The sequence below is a fragment of the Rhamphochromis sp. 'chilingali' genome (assembly GCF_963969265.1).
Source record: "Rhamphochromis sp. 'chilingali' genome assembly, chromosome: 3".
Lineage (NCBI taxonomy): Eukaryota > Metazoa > Chordata > Actinopteri > Cichliformes > Cichlidae > Rhamphochromis > Rhamphochromis sp. 'chilingali'.
The window spans coordinates 38,911,435-38,935,704 of record NC_137931.1 but is presented as its reverse complement, the minus strand read 5'-3'; the positions used below and the strand labels follow the sequence as shown (position 1 = coordinate 38,935,704).

At 38.2% G+C, this 24,270-nt stretch overlaps 1 protein-coding gene across 8 annotated transcripts in view; it reads left to right on the top strand.

Annotated features, from left to right (window-relative positions):
* The window catches only part of clocka (clock circadian regulator a), a 29,634-nt gene that overhangs the window by 4,364 nt on the left and 1,000 nt on the right, over window positions 1–24,270 (top strand). For 2 of the 8 annotated variants that reach the window (XM_080878790.1, XM_080878791.1), the window contains exons 2-23: window positions 3,213–3,297; window positions 13,814–14,041; window positions 14,129–14,220; window positions 14,501–14,560; window positions 14,761–14,909; window positions 15,265–15,356; window positions 15,441–15,530; window positions 15,623–15,743; window positions 15,839–15,952; window positions 16,041–16,159; window positions 16,625–16,707; window positions 18,477–18,583; window positions 18,693–18,840; window positions 19,271–19,346; window positions 19,427–19,571; window positions 19,676–19,776; window positions 19,895–20,029; window positions 20,861–21,019; window positions 21,182–21,391; window positions 21,520–21,707; window positions 21,940–22,204; window positions 23,068–24,270. The exon at window positions 23,068–24,270 is cut by the window's right edge and continues 1,000 nt beyond it. In XM_080878790.1, coding sequence (XP_080734916.1) covers window positions 14,201–14,220; window positions 14,501–14,560; window positions 14,761–14,909; window positions 15,265–15,356; window positions 15,441–15,530; window positions 15,623–15,743; window positions 15,839–15,952; window positions 16,041–16,159; window positions 16,625–16,707; window positions 18,477–18,583; window positions 18,693–18,840; window positions 19,271–19,346; window positions 19,427–19,571; window positions 19,676–19,776; window positions 19,895–20,029; window positions 20,861–21,019; window positions 21,182–21,391; window positions 21,520–21,707; window positions 21,940–22,204; window positions 23,068–23,280 — 2,595 coding nt within the window. In that variant the 5' untranslated portion in view covers window positions 3,213–3,297; window positions 13,814–14,041; window positions 14,129–14,200 and the 3' untranslated portion in view covers window positions 23,281–24,270. The remainder of the gene's footprint in view (window positions 1–3,212; window positions 3,298–13,813; window positions 14,042–14,128; window positions 14,221–14,500; window positions 14,561–14,760; window positions 14,910–15,264; window positions 15,357–15,440; window positions 15,531–15,622; window positions 15,744–15,838; window positions 15,953–16,040; window positions 16,160–16,624; window positions 16,708–18,476; window positions 18,584–18,692; window positions 18,841–19,270; window positions 19,347–19,426; window positions 19,572–19,675; window positions 19,777–19,894; window positions 20,030–20,860; window positions 21,020–21,181; window positions 21,392–21,519; window positions 21,708–21,939; window positions 22,205–23,067) is intronic. The other 6 variants (XM_080878792.1, XM_080878793.1, XM_080878794.1 and 3 more) reach the window with 6 other exon arrangements.

Genomic DNA, 24,270 nt, shown 5'->3' with positions numbered 1-24,270 from the left:
TATGTCATGCTGTTCTAAAGCAGGCTACACTTTATTTTGTTTTTGATGGTAGTTAAAAAAGACTGGAGGTCAGTGGAATAATAACAGTCCACCTTTAATAAGAAGACCACATTATAAGATCTAAATAAATTTATCACTGTTTTTTTGTAATAATGTATTATAATAAATATGATGTAAATATTCTCAAAATAATTTTCAGACATCAAGATGGTACACTGTTAAACAGTATTTTTTTCTTTTGAAGTTTTATTGAAACCAACATATTAATTACCAAATTAATGAATTATGTGTTGGCTCATAATTAGTTTTTCACACAGAGCAGTGGCAAGTGAAATATTAACAAGCTCGTGAAGATTTCTCTTTGCTGTCCCCAAGCCTTTAGAGGACAATGATCTCTGACAGCAGCATTAGTTGCAGAGAAATCCTTTCACCACACAGGGTTGTTTGTGTCACACTGACCTTTCACTGAGAGCTGAGAGGATTTTTCCTCTTCATTCACAGACTTTGTCAGCAGTTGTTTCTTTGTGTGACCTAAACACTAGTTCCATTTCTTAGTAAACAATTTATCTCTTTGGCTCAGTATGCGCAGTGATATCGGAGTTATGGGAGCTGACGAGGTGCAGGCGGAGGCTTGTTTGATGTTGAACTTTTGAACTTGTAAAAATGTGTAAGGACTGAACTATATACTTATGTTTTTATTATACTCATTGTTTGTGCTTTACCAGAATGGATATTTAGTGAGTAGTAAAAATACAGTGCAGTCTTGCTTATGTTTCACCTTCTTTTTGCTGCTAGTAATCTGTTGGTTTAATTATGATATTATTGTAAGTTAAACATCATAAATTAAATTTAAATGCAGTAAAATCTTTAAATATACAATACAGAGCAAAGGTAACTTTTTTTGACAGCAAGTAATTCTTGTAAAAATAAAGAAGCTGATCTACATGGAGATTAGGTGGAATTGAAAACTGTCTTAGAATGATGCTACTATGATGAAGAAAAAAATAGGTCAAGTCTACTGGGGTTTCCCTTAAAAGTGACGTTAGTATACCAGCAACTTCACTAATGATTTTGTATTTCTGAAAATGACTCGTTATTTTTTTAGTAAAAGACAAAAGCACAGAGAAATGTGACAAAAACCAAATAGATGATTTGTAAAGTTTTTTTTTGTGTTGGAAAATGTGGAAGTTGATCAGTTGCGTCTTGTGCCAATGTTGCCTAAGCTGAACCCAAGTTTTTACATTGATGCTTCCAAGTCTGTACTTACACATATTTGTATGCTACTGTTTGTTTGAGGTTATGACTGTTTGCACCCTGTAGGCTGTAAAAGCATCATGATTCTATTTAATGATAAGAAGTCAGTTAAATATAGACGGTAACTAGAACATCCATCCATTATTGCTGAAACAATATTATTACCTGTGGAGTTTTTCCACGTATAAAGTAAATTAACATTTGTAATTACCAGCATTAAGTTGGGCGCCAAGCGAGATATTAAACAACTTTTGGCTGCAGCTTCACATTTTCTAGAATATTCTGTTTTGCTCAGTTTCTTTCTGTTTAATTAATGCATTTAAGATTTTTAATAGTTTTTTTTTTTTTTTTTTTTTTTACCAAGATATTGATTTAATTTCAGGCAAATGTGACATTTTTGTTGACGCTATTTTCTTTTTTTCTTAACTAATGAATTGGCAACTGAAAAATAAAAATAGTTAGTGGATACTTTTCTGTGGACGAGTCCGCACAGTTACAAGAAAATAGACATTCAGGCATAATATGTGACAATAATTATTGTAAGTAAGTAAAGTAAGTAAGTAAAATGTATTTATATAGTGCTTTTCACAGATAAAAATCACAAAGTGCTTTACAACACAAGAAATGGAAATATAAAACAATGTAACAGTAAATAAAACAACAATGTAAAACAATAAAAACAACATAAGAGGAAATTAATAAAATGCTTTTGTATTTAAAAGAATCAATGGAGTCCGTGCAGCGTAGAGACAGTGGAAGAGAATTCCACAGCCGTGGTGCCACTGCCTGAAAGTGCGCGGTACCACCAGCAGTCTCTGATATAATGACCTTAAAGCTTGAGAAGACGAATGTGGTTTCAGCAGGTCGATAAATATTGGGGAGCTTGACCATGTAGGGCCCCAAAGGTTAGAACTAAAATTTTAAAATGAAACCTAAAACTTACAGGCAACCAGTGAAGGGAGGCTAAAACTAGAGTAATATGAGATCTTCTCTTGATGCCTGTTAAGAGAGGTGCTGCAGTATTCTGCACAGTCTGAAGACGATTTAAGGCTGATTTGTTAAAACAAGTAAAAAGACCATTACAGTAGTCTAAACGGGAGGAAATCAAATCATAAGGGTCTAGGAAGCTGATATGCTGTCTAATTTCTGAGACCATGTGGCCTGGAGCAATAATTAGAGTTTCAGTTTTATCACAGTTTAGTTGGAACCGTGGTTAAATTGTCATTTAACCATGGCTGATTTCTGTCAGGCAATTACTTAAATTAAACAATTTCTAAAACTCAGAAATCCTGAAGGAACAGTATAGTTGAATGTCATCAGCATAGAGATGATAGGAGATATTTTTATAGCGCTTAATAATTTGGCCTAGGGGGAATATATAAAGTAGAAAGAAAACTGGACCCAGGACAGATCCTTGAGGTACCCCACATGGCAAAATTGTTGATTCTGACGTCACATAATTCATGCAAACAGTAAAAGATCTCTAAGACAAATATGACATAAACCATTTTTAAAACAGTAATCCCAAACAAGTTCTTGAGTCTGTTTATCATGCTACTGTGATCTACAGTATCAAAAGCAGAGCTGAGATCCAACAGAACCAGAACTGTGTACTCTCCAGAGAGTATCTATATAACTAGATACTCTAAGTAAGGCCGTTTCAGTGGAATACAATTTACGAGTGTGGTGCTGAAACACACACGCACACTCGCACACTCCTTCAGCATCACTTTTTCTTACGATTGCACAAACTAACATTCAGGTTAACATATTTTTTTTATTTATGTTATCTGTAAAGAGACCCTTTCAAAGCTGGTGAATGAAGTGTGTGTCATCTTATTTCTGCAGTGCTGTGGGAGGCTCGTGATGACCTAGATGTTTTAGCTCTGAGTCAGTGATGACTCTTTTCTCAAAGCCACCAATTTGTAATTTTAGCTTTTTTTGTTTCTGTTCAACAGGTGAATTCGGACAAGTTTTAACTACAAGTTTTAACTATATTGAGGTGGAGGAGTTGGCGAATTAAGCACCACTCAAAGACAAAAGGTAAGACTTTCTTGGAAATTAACCACTGAATTTAGCTCCGGGTTGCAGCAGTGGACTGTTTAGAGCTTGTGCATATTCGCCTGGGTTAATTAGGCTGTTTAAAGTCTAATTCATCAGAAGCTGTTACAGAGCTATTATTCGTCCATGTTTCAGTAGTGCTCTATTTTTGATTTGCAGTCTGTCATGAAAATGATGAATATGGAAATGAGAATGGTGCTGGCTGAGTCACCAGAGAATTTCAAATGAATTTGTCATGCGAAGATGCAAAGTAGTTCAGTTCTTTGACTACATCTTGCTATAACCTTGATTAACTTCAGACAAAAGCTCTATCACTACTGTTGTTATACACATGTTGTGTCTCGTTAAGCTCTCTAAAGGTATATTACAAGAGGCCTAGTCTGGATAAATGTAAATGTATAATCTATTGTATGTATTTATCTTTTCCTGCTTAATAGTTAAAACTAAACTGAATCTCTCTTTTTCATATTTTTAATCTGGATTCCCTGTGTTACTCTGTTAAATATTAATTAGATTAGGCTTAAAGTATAGGTTTAAGGTGGCCTTAACCCATAATAATTAGCTTTTGTTAAAGACGGCTATGTCCGTGGCTATAGACATAGCTGATTAGATGCCATACTGTTGGGTAAATCAGACCCAAGATGGGTTGTTTAAATAAAAATATCAAATATCCTTCTAGAAAAATCTAGAAGTCTAGGCATCTTGGAAATGCCTCCAGGCAGTTATTTGAAGCTCTTTTGTGAATCAGTAGGAGAGAGCCTGAGTATAATAATTTTAAAGGTCACTCTGACTTAAAAACTAAAAGTACAGAAACATCACTCAAATGAGATTGAGATTTTTATATTAAAAAACAACAAAAAATTGTTTTGGCCCAAATTAAGGTGCAAGTTATTCTTCTACAAGACGTGTCCATAGTTTTTGACAACATCATGGTTTTATTAACAACTTGATTCAGAGCTCAGTGTCTGTGGATCATCAGACTAGACTGTTATAGAATTGACTAATATATTTTTATTTTTTTGGATTTTGTATTCACCATATCACTTTATGACTCTGGTTATGCCAACGGTGACTGATATAACTTCAAGTACAAATGGGCTAGTAGCCTCTTTCTTTTCTAACTCGCTCTTCTTTTTAGTGTTTGCTGTAATTGTTTCATAAGAATATACATTATACACATTGAAAAAGACTTAATGTGGTGCAGTACATGAGGGAAAAATGTTTTATTTGCACACATCATTGACATTATTTGACTTTGTCCAGTAACGGCAAGTAAAAAATAATGTTTTATAATTATTTATTCAGTGCAGAAAGGCGTTGGATTTGGGGGTCTTTATAACAAGTGTTATTATTAGGGCTGAAATTCATAGAAATATCTAACACTATATGTGCTATCACAAGCCACGGTCATGGGATTATTAACTATTATTGCAATTTCCTCTTTAGTTTGTGTGGAGCGAAATTCTTTTATTTTTAAACTTTAAGTCACAACTGATTCTGCAATTATATGGGGAGACTTAAAATACAACTGCACACAGCTTAATAAAAATATGTATAATCGGTGCAATTCCCATTTCACGTAATGGCGTTAATGGCATATAAGCATTTCCCTTTATTATGGAAGTTTTGCTCAAACAAAAGTGGACAGTAGATGTTTTATAGTTTAGAAGCTGAGGGGTTGTTTAGTTTTAATCAAAATGACAATTTCTTGTTGTTCAAACATTACCTTTTTATGCTAACACTGTTTAATGAAAAATGGTAAAACGTGTAACATCTTCAGAATGATTATTTTCTGCCTGTAGTCAAAAGATAATATGGTTTAAAACTAAGACTGGATTTTTGTACATGCATTGCAGAAATGTCCTGTTACATTCAAAGGCTGAGCTAAAAGCAGATATGGCTATCTTTGGCTATCTCTGAAAAGTTCAGTCAATCAATAAATGTAGTCCAGCGTAGTTAATGCCAAAGAACACTGTAGATAGACATGCCCACTGCATCCGCTTTACTTTATTTCTAATGATTAAACAATAGCTCAACTGACGTGTAAGGATGTTTGCTACATTGCATATCTACACAGGTCTTGTTAGACTTTTAGATCCCATGTCACTTGTTTGTGAGTTCTGCATGATGAATGATGTTTAATTTAAGCTTGTGTAGTGGCAGACAACGGAAGAGTGCACTCTTTATCTGAGATTAACTCCAGTCAATAAAGAGAGATTTTGGCCAGAGCAAAGTTGTTTGGGTGTGCCCTGATATATTAATCTGTGGAAAATAATGTTGCTAAGTCATCTGGAAAAGGACAAGCGCATAATCTCAGACAGAGCAGTCAAGTAATATCATTACTTGTGCAGGTTTTCTACTTGTTCAGTTTGCTCAGAGGGCTACTGCTTGTACGGTGGGAATGCAGTGTTGATTCTTATTTAAGTGGTTGTCTTCTTGTGGTCAAATGTTGGTCATATAGGGCTGCAAGTCCACGTTTAATTTTGATTGCTTTCCCCATGCTGCCAGTCGTCCTCCTGAACTCCAGTGACCCACTTGGCGTCAGGATTAGGCCCCTGGCTCAGGTCCTGCTCTTCTGGGAGAGGAGGGCAGCAGTAGTCAAGGGGCCCCTGCCAACTACTGCGGCTTGTGTCTCAAAGATTCCTGTCTGTGGATTAAAAATGCAAAACAAAGACTCCTTTTGTGCCGCTGGGCCTGAGGATGTGTGTGCAGTGAGTGGAAACACAGCTGGCTGCCCTGTGTTTAGTTTGGTTGGTATAACTGTGCAGCAGACTGGTGGGCAATGTTGACAAGCTTGTGCTGTGGATTTTATTGCTTACAGGCCAAATGAGTATGACATTATTAAAACCATCGAATCTTCCACTAGCCACAGGAAAGACTGCTCTGCCTGTAAACTGAGAGAATCGCATCATTAATTGCTGTGTGAATGCCACTAGGATGTGCAGACCTTGAAGCTGCCTCTCACAGGATGTGTGACTGAGTAATTTATTCACCAAAGTGTTGTTGTTGATTTGTGTGACCTGCTTGGCAGTGAGGCTGTTGCTGTTGCTGCTTGTTAAAACTGCATAATATTATCCTAGATATTTGCTATCACTTACAGCAGAATGAACACCCTCTCTTCCTTATGGCTTTCTAAACCCTGCATTGTGTCTGTTTTGCTGAAAATTGTGTGAGAATAAAGGGTGAGGCTTATAAGCACCACAGGTTTTTAAGTGGTTGACAGACTTTCAAGAAATCTTGTTAAAGCTGTGGTCTGTGCTCCCACACTTGGGATCAATGAGAGTTCACCCATCCCCTGTTCTCAGGTATCGGGGTTTTGACAGATGATGGGGAAAACACAAAGGTTGCTATGAAACCAGAGTTCATCTACTCATGTGATATAAGACCTGCTGGACAGTGTTATCTGTAGTTTGGGTTCAAAGTTTCACAAAATGTCCCTTTTTAAACTGTTTTGCCTTAACATTATTTAGGGCACTGCGTCATATTTTAGACTTGAGAAAAGCATCTAGAGCATAGGTGTCAAACTCTGGCCATACCAAATTACTATTAGAGCAGGCCTACTGGTATTATACAGCTAATGTATATATTGTTTAGTATTAAGCTTTGCTGTTCCATATTCAGTTTTTCAGCTAAACTTGTTTGAGTCCATAAGAAAAGATTTATTCTTATATCTAGAGGAAGATTTTTTTTTTTTTTTTCAATAAATATTAATGTTAGCCCGTGACTTTGTTCCATTTTGAATTTTGGCCTACTGTGTATTTGAGTTTGACACCCCTGATCTAGAGAGCCATTAAATTAGGTTTCTAACAGGCTGGAAGAATGTTCAAATGAATTGGACTTAAAGTATGAGGATTGTTTGCAAGACTGTCTGGTTTGGTGCACAGACAACTTCCTGAGTTAAATATTTAGTTATAAACTGACTGGTATGCAGAATCTTTTGAGATGAGATTTTTTGATACTGGGTTTTTTTCTGGTTTAAATTGATTTGATTTTAATTTTAGTCATAATTAAGGCATCTGTTTTTTTTTAGTCTAGTTTTAGTCAACTAAATATCGTAAGATTATAGCTGAGTTAAATATATAATGTGTAAATTTTGATAATAAAAGTGATTGATAATCAATCTAATAAAACCAGGAAGTCTTGGCCCAAATATTTGGTGTTAAAAGCGTCATATTCACAGGATAAGTCACTGAAAATAAGTGATGGGTTTTCTGATTGTCTTGTCTAGATTACTGATATATTTGTTTTTTATGAATGTAAAAGGCAAAAACTTTTCATTCGCATCTGCAAGCTGCGCATAACTGCAGTCTTCTTGACTTCTTTGAATGCTTCGAAGACAGAATACTGATGAATAACACCATAACAAAAGGTCTTGTTTTAATAACATTGTGAGGGAGAAAACATTTTCATCCTGACATTTTCATTTTAAATAACCATGACAGGCGGAGCTGTCTGGGGCTTTATTGTGCATCTGTATTAGTAGCTGCTGCTCCAGCCTGCATATGAACAAATGGTTCCTGCTCTCATTAGAGTGGAATATAATCATTATACAGTTATTTAATACTGTCCAGTGTAAACTAGGGATATTCCCTGTGACTAATTTACCAGTTGTTTATTGCTATAGTCACATTAGGCATTCGGAAATTGCGGCATAACCAAAATTATTGCAAACAACCACAGAGACATGTCGCAGGCAATTTGTGCTCACCAGTGCAGACTGACTAAGATTGAGTGCAGCATTTTGGCAATGAATTGGATGAGAATTAATAATAAAACTTTCACCAGTCTGTCTGATAGTAATTCTAGTCATTCCATGTCACACTGCAATTGTTGTGATTGAGACAGGTTTCCCTCCACTTAGCGACCTTTGTAGTAGTTTTGTGATTGAAAGCGGGTGCCGAGAGGTTGCTGCACGCTCAGAATCTCTGTGTAGTTGGTGGAAAATATTCAAAGCAATCACCACTGATGATGTTTATTTTATTTATTTAATTTTCTCTCTTGTAGGAGGTTGGTGGACTATTTTTACTCTAGTTTGGTTGAGCCATAAATGAGAGAGAATTATAGAATTTTGGGCTAAAAGCCAAAAAACAAACAAAACAAAATATCCAAACCCGAGGACAGTCAAATTTTTTTTAAATCAAACAACATCTGTACAAATCATCAGTGTATTTAAGGACCTTAAGTAACATTCTTCAGTTATAAAATTGTGTGCTTTCCTCACTGTTAACATCAACAGACCAGTGCAGAAAGTTAATACAACCACATTACATGCACATAGGAAGAGGCTGTCAGTGATGTGGGGACCAGTGACTGCAGAATGTTAGTGAAATTCAAAGACTTTCAGCGACAGCAGGAACAGTAACTTTTAATGACTAGAAGCAGCAAGTTAAAATTTTCTCTGCTCTGAGGGGAAGTGATTGATTTGTTATCTTTCGTGACATGACCACGAAAGGTAACAAAGGATACCACTGACTAATGCATAGGTAACCTTGTAAATACATTACTGGGTTACCGACACAGCTGAAGGCATTAATGCATACTTGTGACCTACGGTTAGCATTGTGTTTATTGCTCTATATGTGGACAGGGCTTTAGAATAATTTAACTGAGTATTTCTGGTCAGACAAATTGTAGTAATCTAGCGTTTTGTTAATTTTTTTTTTTGTTAATTTCCGAGCTTACTGAGTCATATGTGAAAGCTGCTTTTGCTGTATTCTATCTTCTATCCATTTTTGGATCTTTGGCTCTTTTTCTCTGCTTTCCACGACCCCCTTAACTGAGAAGTAAAAGTGCTCTGCCTCACAAGTAGAATCTGCTTTATTATAAGTTAGGGACAAAAAGTACTGTTTGAATTGGTGCGTAGCCATGTTCACTGCATGAAGACAACAGTGCAGTAATGTTTACAGAACACATGTGTTACTGCACTGCTGCACAGGTGGAACCTGCAGAGTGTTTCACATCCATAGACTCCAGTTCATGACAAAAGGAGTCGCTCGCGGTAGTCTAATAATTCTTAGTGTATGATGGAGAGAGTATCAGCTGCGGAGGAATTCGGCTGAGCTATTTTTACACTGCACGGTGAGGCCGGTTGCTATGGTGTTGCCCATTGGCACAGTTGCTGTGTTGGCATCTCAGCGCCGGGGTGTGGCGGAGTGCGTGACGAGCGGCGCCATAGATCCACTTCAGAGTGACTCATATCCTCAGAGCTCTGGTGCCCTACATCTGAATGCACACACCCACATACAGGCATTCAACAATGTTGTGTGAGCCACATAAAAATTATGATAAATGACTGTCGTCAGTCAGTGCTTTTTGAGATGTTTCGGTGTGAAAAATGCATATGTGAGTGAGGCTGTTTGGTTGATGTTGTTAAAGCCCGATGAAAATGCAGCACATCTTCATTGCTTTCTTCCTTGACGTTGGTCCCCGCTGAGGCTTAGGAAACACCAGGAAGCCTTTTCAAATCATGTGATTAAATGAGGAAACGTGAGATGCAGGCAGTTTGACTCCCTCTTCACACCTTTTGTGAAGTATACACGCTGTGGAATACTAAGGATTTGTGTTGACAGAGTGTAGTGTTATTAGTGAGAAGAGGAAGGTGTTGCTTGTGGAGCTGTGATTAAGTTAGATCGGAGGAGGAGGAAAGTAGGTCACTGGGCCAGCAGGTCAGTGAAGCACAGATGACATCACAGTTATACAACGCCTGTTCTCCCAGTTACACAACGTTCGCTCTGTGCCGAAAGCTACTGCTTCAACTACAATGTTTTCTTTCTGTCTTTCATTGTGCTCTAATATAGCCAATTTATTTATGAAATTGTCTTACATTCGATGGCCTCTGTTGCCTTTTTCTTTTTTTCTTTTTTCCTTTTTCCCCCCCAGTCTTAATTTGCAATCCAGTTTAGCTTGCCTGCTTTTAAGATGATGTACAGCCAAAAAGGAAAAGCTCTTTGTGTCTGTTGGTACAAAATCTTTAGACAATGCTCTTTACTACAACTCACCGCTCCCTTTTACAGTGCTGTGCCAATGTGTAGTTGGCCACTTGTGTTGACAAAGGTTTAATCTCAGTTAAGACATCCACTCTCTAATGTATTTGTGTGAAAAGCGTCACATGTAGGGTGCAGTAAAATAACACTGCATAGCTGAAAGTCAGTGGGCCATGACAGAACCTACTCCTCCCTCTTACCTTCATTTTTTCCACTGTCCCAACACTAAGGTGTAAACACTTCCAGTGCCAACTTCCTTCCTTATTTTGATTGACTTGACAGCAAGTTTATTCCAACCAATAGAAATCCTTTTTTTAAACCAGTATTGTCATTGCTGACTGAAGTTTCCATTACACACGTACTATACCTGCTAGTTCATATCTCAGTTATTTGTGTACTTTAATCAGTTTTAAGTAGACAGTGTTTGCATCTGTTTAAAAATGTTTCAGGCTTCTGAAGTTCTGGCATCACCATATATGATGGTGAAAATTGTTTTTATGTCATTATTTGTAGTCCCCCCCTTTTGACAAAAACCAAAAATCCTGTACATATAAATAAATAAGATCCATCCGCTTCTTCTTTTCAGTGTGGCGGGGGGGGGGGCTATCCCAGCTGTCATAGGGCGAGAGGCGGGGTACACCCTGGACAGGTCGCCAGTCTGTCGCAGGGCTAACACACAGAGCCAGACAATCATTCGCACTGACACTCACTCCCGCATTCACACCTATAGGCAATTTAGACTAATCAATTAACCTATCCCCACAAACTACATGTCTTTGGACTGTGGGAGGAAGCCGGAGTACCCAGAGGGAACCCACGCAAACACGGGGAGAACATGCAAACTCCACACAGAAAGACCCTGATGGTGGAATTGATCTCAGGACCTTCTTGCTGTGCAGCAACAGTGCTAACCACTGTGCTGCTAAACAAGATATAAACTTTAAATGAATGGAAAGAACAAATTACTGAATGAAAATGTGCACATTGAAGCTCTAGCTCATGATACTCTTTTTACAATGCATTTTCTGAATTGCAACACTTTGACTAGATTTCAATGGAATATGAAAAGTAAATAAGACAGAAATATTTTAAATCACATTAAAAAGAACTATATTTTAATTATGTGAGGTGGCTGATGTATATTTTTTGAAACGTACCATAAATATGCATATTGGATCCAGAGTTATGTTTATTATTATTGTTGTTTTTTAGCTTTAATTTTCAATACACTTTAGTTTTAGTTGATTTCAAGGGTGGGTTGATTGCTTGATTCAGTTTAAATATGTAATGCTACCTCTGTGGTGACTCCTTGTGAATAAGGCAACTGCTGAAAGTAGCTTTATTTTTATTGGTTTTTTCATTCATTTTCATTTTTTTATTTCAATTAACTGAAGAGCTTTGTTTACTCTAATAATACACCTACACTCACTCATTCTATCGGTGAGTGTAGGTGTAATTCTTCTTTTTGGCTTTACCAAATGTTAACAGGCCTAATTTAAACTCTTTAAATTATGTCTACCAAGATTCATGGGGAAAAACACTGAAGGGATTTTCTCACCAACACAAATAGGCCGTTATGTTGAGAAAGCCTCCCACATAGGTTGTGACGGTAACTGGTTCATGAAGTAAATGGGTCAAATATTTAGGCTAGAGACCCAGCGGGCTTTCTCATTTTAATTTGAAATCTAGTGTACCTGGGCAAAGAGAATAGATAGTAGAGATGGGTGGTAGAAAGAGTATTTCAGTTATTGATGGTTGCATTTGTGGCTTGTTTAAATCAAGACAGATTCTGGTATATCTGACACAGCAGCACACAAGCAGGCAAATATTTGGTAGTAAGTACCCTAATTTATTTTTTTTATTTTTTTATCGCTTTTAAAATTACTTCTGTCACCATTTTAATTTTTTTTTGGGATGTTGCACTCGAGCCAAACCCTACTAGCCAAGGTTTTTACAATGGCCTAAAAAAGTATGTTTGTAGTTAAACCATAATGTATTTGATTACAGTTATGACTATGACGATCAAACGTCAATTTAAGTAATTAATTCAAAAATTGTAATCCACAGGATTTTTTTTTTCTTTTTTTGTGCAACTGCACATCTATTAATATTTTTTTATTTTACTTTTTGTTTTTGTTGTTTGAGTTTGTTAGTATTTAGAGTCCACTTTTGCCACACTTACTTTAGATTGCTTGGGTGATTTGCAGTTAGCAATGGAGCATATAATCCAGTGTAATTTTATGTAATTGATAACAGCCTCACTGTTTACTGTTCACTCTCTGTGACAGAGCTGTTTGAGGTTACAGCTATTGCAAACCCAACACATTCTGCTGCTGTTTCATTGGCAAAACACACAAAGAATTGCCAAAGAAACTACGCAATGACTATTTGATGTAGTACAAAACTCCACTTGGTTTTATTAAAGTAAAGGGATGTATTACCACATTATACTATACAAAAAGAACAGTCTCATTGATGCTGACCCACTGCAAACACAAAAAAATAAATTGATGAGAACATCAGCACTCATAATTGTTTACTATATGTAATGGTTTTAATATTACATGGCAGCAGAAAGAAACTGACTCATTTCAGCCTTTGGCTTTCCTCGGCGTCTCTGTTGCACATGTAGGATGTGACCCCTATTAAAGCACCACCTTAATATAAGCTGTGGTGGATGCAGGTGATTATAGTCATACATTCAACAGCAACAGCAAAATTCACTGTGCTGATGTGAGTGCTGATATTGTGCTGCCACATTAAGAGTGAATAACAATTGCAGGTCGACAGTTCTATTCTTGAATTCAGGTAAAGCAGTTTTGCAGGATTCACAGTTCAAACTTAACCTTATCTTATACTGGACCTTGGTGTTGCCCATTAGTTCATCTGGTTCTGAAATAAGCTGTTTTTAGCTCCCTTCCCATTTGAAACTGAGCTTTATCCTCTGTCACTGACATCATACAGAGCCAATAGTAATACAGTAGTATTAAAATAAACTGTAACCAATAACTCTTAACCTATATCTCACTTCCACACCTAGTGTTAAGAGTCAACTCTTAGAACCAGTGTTCTCACACAAACACGCAGTGCTATTAGCTGCCTAACTGCTAGCTCTTTATAGAGTGGAGAGGAGGCAAGGAGGTTAAGGGGTGGCTGTCCAGTCTGTACACAGCAGTTTCTTCAAACCAGCCAATCAGCAGTCTCGCCTGGTCTCAGCAGCAAACACACTCACCTACCTGCCTTGCAGAGAGGAGAGAGAGCTCCACACAGCTGCATATCTAAACAAACATGAGACATGATCGTTGATCATATTAGCATCCACCATTGTTATAATGTATTTATATTTATGAAAGAATAAGGAGTAATTTCAACCCTCAGGCATAAATGTAGGCAGAATTCTTATAAATGCTTGTTTTTTTTATTTTTACTTTTTTAAAATATAAATCAATCTCATATATCATGGTTCTCTAATCTTTCAATAACGGCCTCGGTTGTTGTGTCTTTTTGTCTCATAGACTCAGATGTTGCTGCCATGTGCCAGACTTACACCCTAAGCAGACGAAAGACACAGCACCCCGAGGAACTTTTAGCTATTTTCTGCAGCCTGGTAAGAGAGACTTTGAGAGAATATCCTCCAAGACTCATAAAAGCACACCCCTATCACAGAGTGTCCACCTGTACTCTACCTTCACCCAGCAGCACCTTCCTCATCCTCTCACAGAACTGGCTGTACTGTCAGTAAGGTGAAATGTCTTTACCATCTTTGCTCGTGTCTGAAGTTTTTTGATTCTTTGACACTCTGCCATTTTATGGGTGTTTTTTCTTCAAAGGTTTATTCACAAATGTCTACCTCACGATTAAAAGACCCCTCACCGACACTGCGACCCTGAACAGGATACAAAATGACCTCGAGCATTGACCAGTGAGTCAAACATTTGGCTAGTTTTTTTTTTTTATTGTTGATTTAAAAAAATAGTGGGACATGAAGAAAATCCAAAACACATTCAGCCCACAGTTCTCATGCATCTAATTAACAGTGATTTCATTTTTTCCTTTTTTTGAAGATTAAGATCAAAGTAATTTAGGGATTTACAGTGCCTGAGTTTGATGTCTTCATGTTTTCTAGGAGAGATTTTCTTATCAAAGAGCTCACTGTAAATGTTAAAGGATCTGATATAACTGTTGGTTTGTCCAATCTGCAGGGATGACAGTAGTATTTTTGATGGGTTAATGGAAGAAGATGAAAAGGACAAAGCAAAACGGTAAGATCTTGGGTTTGTTTTCATATCAAATGCATTCAGTGAAGTTACATCCTCCATAAAACTGCTATTGTAGTTGTTACAAGACTTGATTTTAGATATCGTTTTGAATTATTACAGCTACAGTGAACAAGATTTTGATAAGTGTTCCTAGTTAAGATGTCATCTAACTTTTACTAATATTTGTTCTTCTAAATAACCAGCGTGTCCCGTAACAAGTCTGAGAAGAAGCGCAGAGACCAGTTCAATGTCCTCATCAAGGAGTTGGGTACAATGCTGCCGGGCAACACCCGGAAGATGGACAAGTCCACTATTTTGCAGAAAAGTATCGACTTTCTGCACAAACACAAAGGTGAAAAACTCTAATAACCACTAGAATTAATTATAATGGTAGTGGGTTTATCCCTCAGTTCATCCTTAGTTTAAAATGAAATGTTTTAGCTCTTTCTCTTCAAGCCAACTTGCTTCTGTTTGACTGCCTCTTGCAAACAAATTCTGTGTGGACTCATATTAGGGCCACCATACACAGCCAAAAGTAGAACAAAAATGAGCTGAAACTGATTGCTTTGTGCATTCTGAAACATGAACATTTGGCTTACTGGGATTACATATACTGACCACTTTAATGGTCCATAAGGTAAAGCATAATGGGTGCCTTTTTAAATTCGCAGAGTTATAAGTTACATGCGTTATGTCTACTTTATCAGAAATCGCAGCTCAGTCAGAGTCAACTGAGATCAGACAAGACTGGAAACCTCCTTTTCTTAGTAATGAAGAGTTCACTCAGCTGATGTTGGAGGTAAGGCAGTTTCTTGCACTTATTTTTCTTGTGTTTCTATGCAAAAATATAGATGAAATATTATCTAACCTTTGTTTCTATTAGGCGTTAGATGGATTTTTCCTTGCAATTATGGCTGATGGGAATATAATCTATGTCTCTGAGAGTGTGACTTCCCTACTAGAACATTTACCAGTGAGTATAAGCTTTAAATAATAGATAAAGTCAGTAGTTCACTGATGAAACATTTGGTAATAAACATATTCATTGGTTTTGTTTTTCCCCAGTCTGATCTTGTTGATCAGAACTTGTTAAATTTCTTGCCTGTGGGGGAGCATTCAGAGGTGTACAAGGCTCTGTCCTCTCATGTCATGGAAGGAGAAACATTGACACCTGAGTATCTTAAAAGTAGGTTGGATATGTTATCTGTCTTCAGCTGCTGTTTTTGTTCTTCAATTCTTATGTTTAAGCTATTATTATTATTATTATTATTATTGTTATAGCAAAAAATCAGCTAGAGTTCTGTTGCCACATGCTCCGAGGGACAATCGACCCCAAAGAGCCCCCCGTGTATGAATATGTAAAGTTTATTGGAAACTTCAAGTCCCTGAATAATGGTAAGTTACAGTACACGGAGTCAGAATGTAGAGCAGAGATGTTGTGTGAAAGGATTAACTTTGCTTTGTTCCCATTCTTTTTTACCAGTGCCTAACTGTACCCGAAATGGTTTCGATGGAGTGATCCAGCGATCACTTCACTCTGCCTTTGAAGACAGAGTGTGTCTCATAGCCACTGTGAGGCTAGCCAAGCCACAGTTTATCAAGGTGAGAATCTTTAACTGCTTCTCCTTTTATCTGGTTGACACACATTCGGTTTCTTGCTTTAGGGCTCTTAAGGTAGCTTTAATTAGGACAGGGCTCAGCAGTAATGGTCACCTGAGGAAAAATGATTTGGGCCCTTGTCATTTATCATGTGTAGTTCCCTCATGCCTCTGCTGGGAATAACTTTTTTACCTCATTTAAAAAATGGGGGAGGGGTTATGTTGACATATCGCTGTCGTAGAAACCTGGGCTGTTTTACTGGAGATGGCAGAACCTAAATGGATAAAATAAGTTGAAAATAAACCAGAACTTGTATTGCTGAACAAACAGGGATGATTGATCATGTAATTTGTCATACTGCACAAGTTTAAAAGGCTCTTTTTAAGACAATATACTGTGTGTAGTTTAGAGTTGTGTATGTGTATTTTTATGTCTTCTAAGTTCTGTTTTCTCCCCTTGCACCAATAGGAGATGTGCACAGTAGAAGAGCCTAATGAGGAATTTACATCCAGACATAGTTTAGAGTGGAAATTTCTCTTCCTGGACCACAGGTAATTCTTTTCCAATTTATCAGTGTAAATGCATAACTTAATTTTCAGTTTGTGCTACAATGGATCAGTATTAAGTGTTTATTCAAACCTAACCTACTTGATTTGGTGTGAAAGTTGCTGACCTATATTTATAAAGAATGACACTTTTTTTTTTTTTTTTTTTTTTTTTAACCATGGTTACGGTATGTGACTGCGTGGCTTTTTTGTTAAATCAGAATTGTTGATTTTTGTGAGAGACCAAATCGAAAAAACTCGTGTTTTGTAACACTTCTGTCATTATTTATTACACAGCAGGCTTGCTTTTATGAAGGCTTGTGGTCAGGAAACATAATTATTATTATAAAAGAAGAGTGAGGTCAACCTGGCCCGCTATCGGTCACCAGCATTTTTGCTTTATTTCCCACGGGGCTTCGACGTGGTGCTGATGACTCGGGGTGATATCACTAACACTATCCAAAACCTGTCAGTCACTCTAACTTCAGGATTGATATTTGTTTTTGTTGACTATGTACACAACTACATATTGTACAACATATTGTTTGTAAGCTCATGGATCTGGAATATTTATGTATATATTTTCTTACACAAATAGATGTTTGGGGGGGATAAGAGGATTTGAAAGTAAGCAAGCATTCACTTTTGTATGCCTCTGAAACCATGCACGTTTCAGTTGATATCCTAGGTTATGTTTCAGTGTAGCTAATTCTTTACCTTTATAAAAATAAAATGGAGTAACTTAATAATTTTATTATTTCAAAGATGTTTTTCATAATTAGTGCAGACATTCCTGAGTTTTGGCTGAAATCTCGTTTTGGTAGATCAGAGTGACCTTTGTCCAAAAAAAATGAGTACATTTTAATGAGTTCATCCTTAATTCAAAGTTAATATTTATCCCAGGTGGGACGACATTCCCTCCAGGCATTCCTGATATATTACGTGAATGGGATAGACAACCCAAAAGATCCGTTCTGGCCACAGCTGTCTCCAGCATGGAAGAATAATAATAAAAATCCTAATCAGTGTCGAAATAATGCCTGCATAATGATGCAATAAACAGTGTGACGTGCAAATGTCATTCAGTTAAGGTTGAATGATAGAAGTCCAAGGTTAAGGTGTGTAAGATAAGAATAGTAGGTAGTTCAGAAGTCAGATAGCCTGAGGGCTGAAGCTCCTCCTTCAAGCTTACGCCACTTAATATGTTTAAAAAAAAAAAAGTGTGAACATGAACTCAGAACAACGGCGTCGCGTGTGTTTTCCTTGGGACAGGCCAAATGAAATGAACTACAGGTATAACTGTAACCAGTAGCTAATTTAGACACAGATGTAGTTGGCTCTCATAGTTACAAAAGCTCAATGATCTTATTCAGGGATTTAAAAAAAAAAAAAAAAAAAAAAAAGAAGCTTTATCAGCTTTATCAGTCTCATTAAACATTACAACAACAGCTCTTCTGGGCTGGTAGAAAGGTAAACTGTACACCTGAATACAGACATTTCATCCTGGTGAGTGGTGAGAGCTGGGAGTAGCAAATTATCCCAACTCTCATTACTGAAAATGTTTAGGCATGCTACCCTGAACCATTTAGAAAGACACTTATTTTCCTTATGCTGTGAAAGCATCAGGTGAAGCTACATGCATACATACTCCTTTATTGCTTTATGTTGTCATTTAGGGGTAAATATGGCTGGATGTATGACTTAACGTAAGAACAAGACATTTCCTGATTGACTTCCAGTTAATCATTTCAATAACGTTTACTGTGTTTGTCCAGAGCTCCGCCCATCATAGGTTACCTCCCATTTGAGGTCCTGGGTACATCAGGATATGACTACTATCATGTAGATGACCTTGAGACACTAGCCAAGTGTCACGAACACTGTGAGTACACTTCTGTCAGCGATCACTGAAGCATGGTCAACTCCAGTTATCAACTTCCTCTCGAGCTTCCAAAGCAGAGCATTGAAATCTTCTCTTTGCTTCTGTGTAGTAATGCAATATGGGAAAGGAAAGTCCTGCTACTACAGATTCCTCACCAAAGGGCAGCAATGGATTTGGCTTCAGACCCATTACTACATTACTTATCACCAGTGGAACTCCAGGCCAGAGTTCATTGTCTGCACACACACGGTCGTAAGGTGCATGAAGATTTCCCTCTTGACCCTTTGATATGACATTGCTCACGAGCTAAAACATACAGTCCTCTGTAAAACCCTAGAGGTAGTATAATGACATGCTTTGCTTCCAGTGATGTGGTGTTTTTATTACTATGGAGTAGACAAAAGCTACTGGAAATATTTTTACATATTGAAATGTATAAGAGGCAGCCAAATGCAGCAATATATATATTATTATTATTAGTAGTAGTATTACAATTGTATTAAACTTTATATTAAAAAAAGTCATGATTTGTTAATTTTCCATATACTTCTGTTCAAACTTTGAAATCAGAAAGTCTGAACTTGAATTGTTTTAATTCAGGTGTATTCTGGTGATTTCCAGAGCCATAATTATGAAAGTTGTGTCCAACCCTAACTGTGTGTGTCATTAATTGTCTTTGCGCTGCAGTTATGCTGAAGTAAGAGCAGAACAGCGCAGAGAGCTGGGAATTGAAGAATCACCACCTCAAATCACCGCTGAGAAGGTCAGACCAACATGAGGTATGATTTGTAAAAATTAAAGAGTGGACAGCATAGTGACCTTGTGACAATGCATTGTTTGCAGCAATCCCAGGATTCAGGCTCTGAGTCCCAGCTCAACACTTTCAGCTTGAAAGAGGCCTTAGAGCGATTTGACCACAGTCGGACCCCATCGGCCTCGTCTCGCAGCTCACGTAAATCTTCCCACACGGCTGTGTCTGACCCAGCCTGTAAGTACAAGCATCTGTTCACTACTGAGCAAAGCTTGATGTATATTAACTATTTCTTTTTTTATTATTATTATCTGAGCATCATGTTTATATTTGCCCTTCAGCATCACAAATGAAGCTTCAGGGAGATAGGAGTACACCAGGTCGCCAGTCGGTCTCTGCTGTGGAGATGACATCACAACGGAGATCATCTATCAGCAGTCAGGTCAGTGGATGGACAAGCGCACACGCTCTGGTCTTAAATTTCACGATACCTGTATTCTGGGTCATGAGGGATTTCATTAGGACTTAGGACTTTTGTTTGGTGTCTTTAATTCCATCAGCAGTCGATGAGTTCCCAAAATACAGGACAGAACGTGGCGTCATCCATGGTTTCACAACAACAGCCGCAGCAGCCACAACAGCAGCAACAGCAACAACAACAGCAGCAACAGCAACAAGTTCCGACCAACAACCAAGTAAGATATTCACGTCATTTTTTTTTTATTGTCTAATATTGCTGATTCTTAAGTATAACTAGCAGACAATGACTGCAGTGGACAGCGTTTTTTTTTTGTTTGTTTGTTTGTTTTTTTTAATGCTCAGTTTCACTTCACTATAAAGAACTTCTTTATCCATCATGTCTTATGTCTTCTGTGTGGCACTTGATAAACTGAAGGTCCAACAGCACAATTATGAACAAGAGTAGCCTATGTGTCTGTTTGACACTGCCTTATGACATGGGACAGCCAATGAACATGGATCTGCAAAGCTCTGTATAGCTCCCACGCACTGACATGATGGGGCTGTTAACCCAGGAATGCCTATATTTATATATAAAACGTAGACTTAGTCCCTATGATGCCACCTATTGGTTTGTGGACTACTGTAGCCTGTAGTCTGACCGTCAGCATGTTGGATTTTTAAGTCTTTAAAAAATGTAGGTGAGTTAAATAAAAATATAGCCCCTGCACACAGTTGTCATGAACCGTCAGTTGGCTGTAGAGAACAAAGGAAAGTTTGCAGGCTGTAAATATGTTTATTTTTGCTTTAAAGCTGAGAATTTTATGGGTGTTCACAAATTCACTTGCTTTTATTGCCAACGTTAAGCAGATATTCTTGGAGCTGCAGTTTGAATTGGTTACATTTTTAAGCCAGTGGTCACTGTTGGTTAAAATGTGTTCTGTGGTCAGCATGCAAGAAGTTGTTTGTACTCAGAGAATGTGACCTGAGCCTTAACAATTTGTAAAATATACGTATGGAACATTTAAAATAAACTGCCATACTGTTATGTCTTTATTCTTTAACAGTCAATGGTCCAGTTCTCCAGCCAGTTAGAAGCCATGCAGCACCTGAAAGAGCAGCTGGAGCAGAGGACCAGAATGATCGAGGTCAACATTCAGCGGCAGCAGGATGAGCTGCGGCAGATCCAGGACGAGCTACAGAGGGTGCAGGGACAGAGTCTGCAGGTAGGACTGAAGAGCTGCGCACAAGTGTTGCAAATGAATGATTACATAGCCTAGTAAATATATGAAAGGTTTTCTTTTTAATTGTTTTATATTCAGCTTACATGATGGATGTGTTGCTGTTATAATTAGAGCTGGAGTTCGAATGTGTGATGTGTATCTCAGATGTTCCTGCAGAAAGGGCCTGGAGGACTAAATGTGAGCTCTGTACAGATGGCCCAGGGGAATGGTGGGCAGCAGGGGGGTACACTCAGCATGCAGGGCCAGGTGGTTTCTGCAGGATCTCTGCAAAACAGCATACAGCAACAACATGCTGTGCAGCCCCCATCCCAGCAGCAAACACTCCTACGGGAACAGAACACAGCACTCTCGCAGGTCAGACAGGCTAAACGGTTCTCATTTTGCCTCTCACTGACCCGCTGAATTCATAGCTTAGCTGTGTTTGTTATAGATTTTTCCATCCAGCATGCTCGTGTCATAGACTCCGGTTCTGTTTATTTCAGCCTCAGAGGTCGTCGCACACAGTGCAGCCTCAACAGAATCCACTGCCTGCATCTCTCTACAACACGATGATGATCCCTCAGCAAAGTCCTGCTAACGTGGTTCAGATTGCCACAAGCCTGGCGCAGAATACTGGACCCAACACTCCTGCTGTGGCAACATTTGCACAGGACCGTTCGGCTCAGATTAGGTGTGAATCTTCACATAAATCTATTTGTTATATTTCTTCATAATGAAAATGTTATTAAGTAGTGCTCGAGTTCATTGATGGCACCCTCTGTGGTGCATAATACTTCAATTTAATGTAGTACTAATTTAGGTACAGTGCACTTTTATAGTGAAAAAAGGTCATATATATTGACCTTATGTCAATTTGGGTTAATTAGACTTATCAGACCTGACTAACTTCCTGAACCTTACAGGTTTCCTGCAGGCCCCCAGCTGCTCACCAAGCTAGTGACAGGGCAGATGACATGTGGGGCAGTTATGGTCCCCACAACCATGTTTATGGGTCAAGTGGTGACGGCCTTTGCACCGCAGCAGGGCCAGACGCAGACAATTAGCATTTCCCAACAGGCTCCGCAGCAGCAACAGCAACAGGAGCAACAGATTCAACCGCAGTCTCAGGTCACAGCCATGCAGCAAGGGCAAGCTCCACTGACCCAGCAGCAAACACAGTTCCTACAGGTAACACTGACACAGTAACCACTTATCAGGTGAAGTTTTACTGTATGAAGTTGGCTCGCATACAGGCAGCTTGCTGTTTACGTGATTTAAAATATCCTAATGAATTTTATTTTATATAAATTGAAAATTCTTTGTATGCTCAAAGAACTTGACACAGGAGATGGAGTTGAATGTGAATATTTTTTTTCAGATCTGTTGACAGACGAGGACATTTTCAAAATGTGATTTTGATTAAAATACAATGTTGAAAGATGCAGCTTAGTTTAGATGAATTCCTGTTGACAACAACGATGTTTCAGTTCCATATCACTACTCACTGTTCAATCGGACTCTAACCACAACAAGAGGATGGTGGATGACAAATTAGATCTAGAAATTAAAGTTTAACTTAATGCCACAAGTTACTATTTTTTTTAATATAATTAATATACGAGGAGGAACTGATATGCTTTGACTGATGGCCTCCAAAAGCCTGTTTTTTTTTTTTTGTTTTTTTTTTTTTTGGTCGCACTACAATCATAAGGCTAAGTATGGTGAGACATAGCGGTCCAGATCTTTTGCTTGTTGTAGTCTATTACATTTCAATAATCTGTAATCTCTAAATAATGGTCTGCTTCAGATACTTTTAAATGGTTAGAAATCCTCTGGTTTAGCCAAGGGACCACCCTGAATAGAGCATGAAGAACGCAGCATGCGCACTCATGTCTCAGTGTCTGTGTATTGTTCAGCCATTACACAGACACTGATTTGCCTGCCTTTCTTGCTTTACAGTGAATCAGCAGAGTCCTAGTTACTGCAGCTTTAAGTTACATCTTGGCTCGTTAGGCTGTGCCGACTAAGCTAATGTAACTTTTTCACTTAAGGCTCCTCGACTCCTTCATGGAAACCAGTCCACCCAGCTGATCCTGCAGGCAGCGTTCCCTTTGCAGCAGCAGGGTACCTTCACTGCAGCAGCCCAACAGCAGCAGCAACAGCATCAAACACAGCAGAAGCAGTTACAACAAAAGCAGCAACAGCAGCTGGCTCCTCACAGAGCAGATAGTTTGTCTGACCGCTCAGCGACACAGCCGCAGTAACTAGCCCAAGCCTATCAGAAGTGCAGTTAACCAAACTCAGGTGTGGTTGATGGGAGTGTAAAGTGCAGTTCTGCTGAAAGTGCACCACTGAAACCTCAGAGGATGAGAAGTGGACACTCTGTTGCTCTGCTTCTCTCACGCGAATCTTGTGCTGTTTGCACTTCACTCCTGAGCCCAGAGTACACCAGAGAACCCGGGATGGGGCTTGCTGTGGCAGCAGGTTTGGCTGTGGAATGAAGCCTTCCCTCCAAGAAAACAGGGCCATACAAGGCCTGCAAAAGACTCCCCCTTACGCCTCCCCTTGTGTCGTGTGTGTCTGTGTTTGGGTGTGTGTGTGTGTGTGCAGGCGCGCATGTGTGCTCTAGTCACCCTCACAGGATTATTTCACAGTTCTCCCGTCAGTGCGGTGGAGAGCTTCACTTCGAGGACGTCCTACAAAACAACCAATTGTTTGTTTTGTATGTTTTTCTTGTAAAACTAATTATGGGTCAGAAAATATTTTTAAGAATGTGGTGTAGATTGAACTTTGACTGTACAGAATATCATGTGTAATATATACTGTAAATATACTGAAGAATAACTAATATTTTATATGATGCATGAAATGAAATGCATAGTCTGTTATTTGCAGCTTTGAATATGCTTTTTTTCTAATACTCAGAAAAAAAGACCTGAAAATGCTTAGTGGCTGATATTTTCACAGACTTCCTTTCTCCTAGGGGATGTTTGTTTGTGTGTCTGCATCAGACAGTGCCGATGCTGTTTGTTGTGTCACAGTTTGTTTAATCCTTGACCCCTATTTTCACACAACTTCACAAAATTATCGACAGAATGATAGAAAAATACTTTAGTTTTTTTAAAGATGTGCTCAAGCACTTAAGACTTGAAATCAATGTGTGAGATTTGTGCATAGAATGGAGGCAACATTAAGCTCTGCTAACATTATCCTTCATATCATCATTTCTTAATTTTTAGAACTTGAGATCCCTC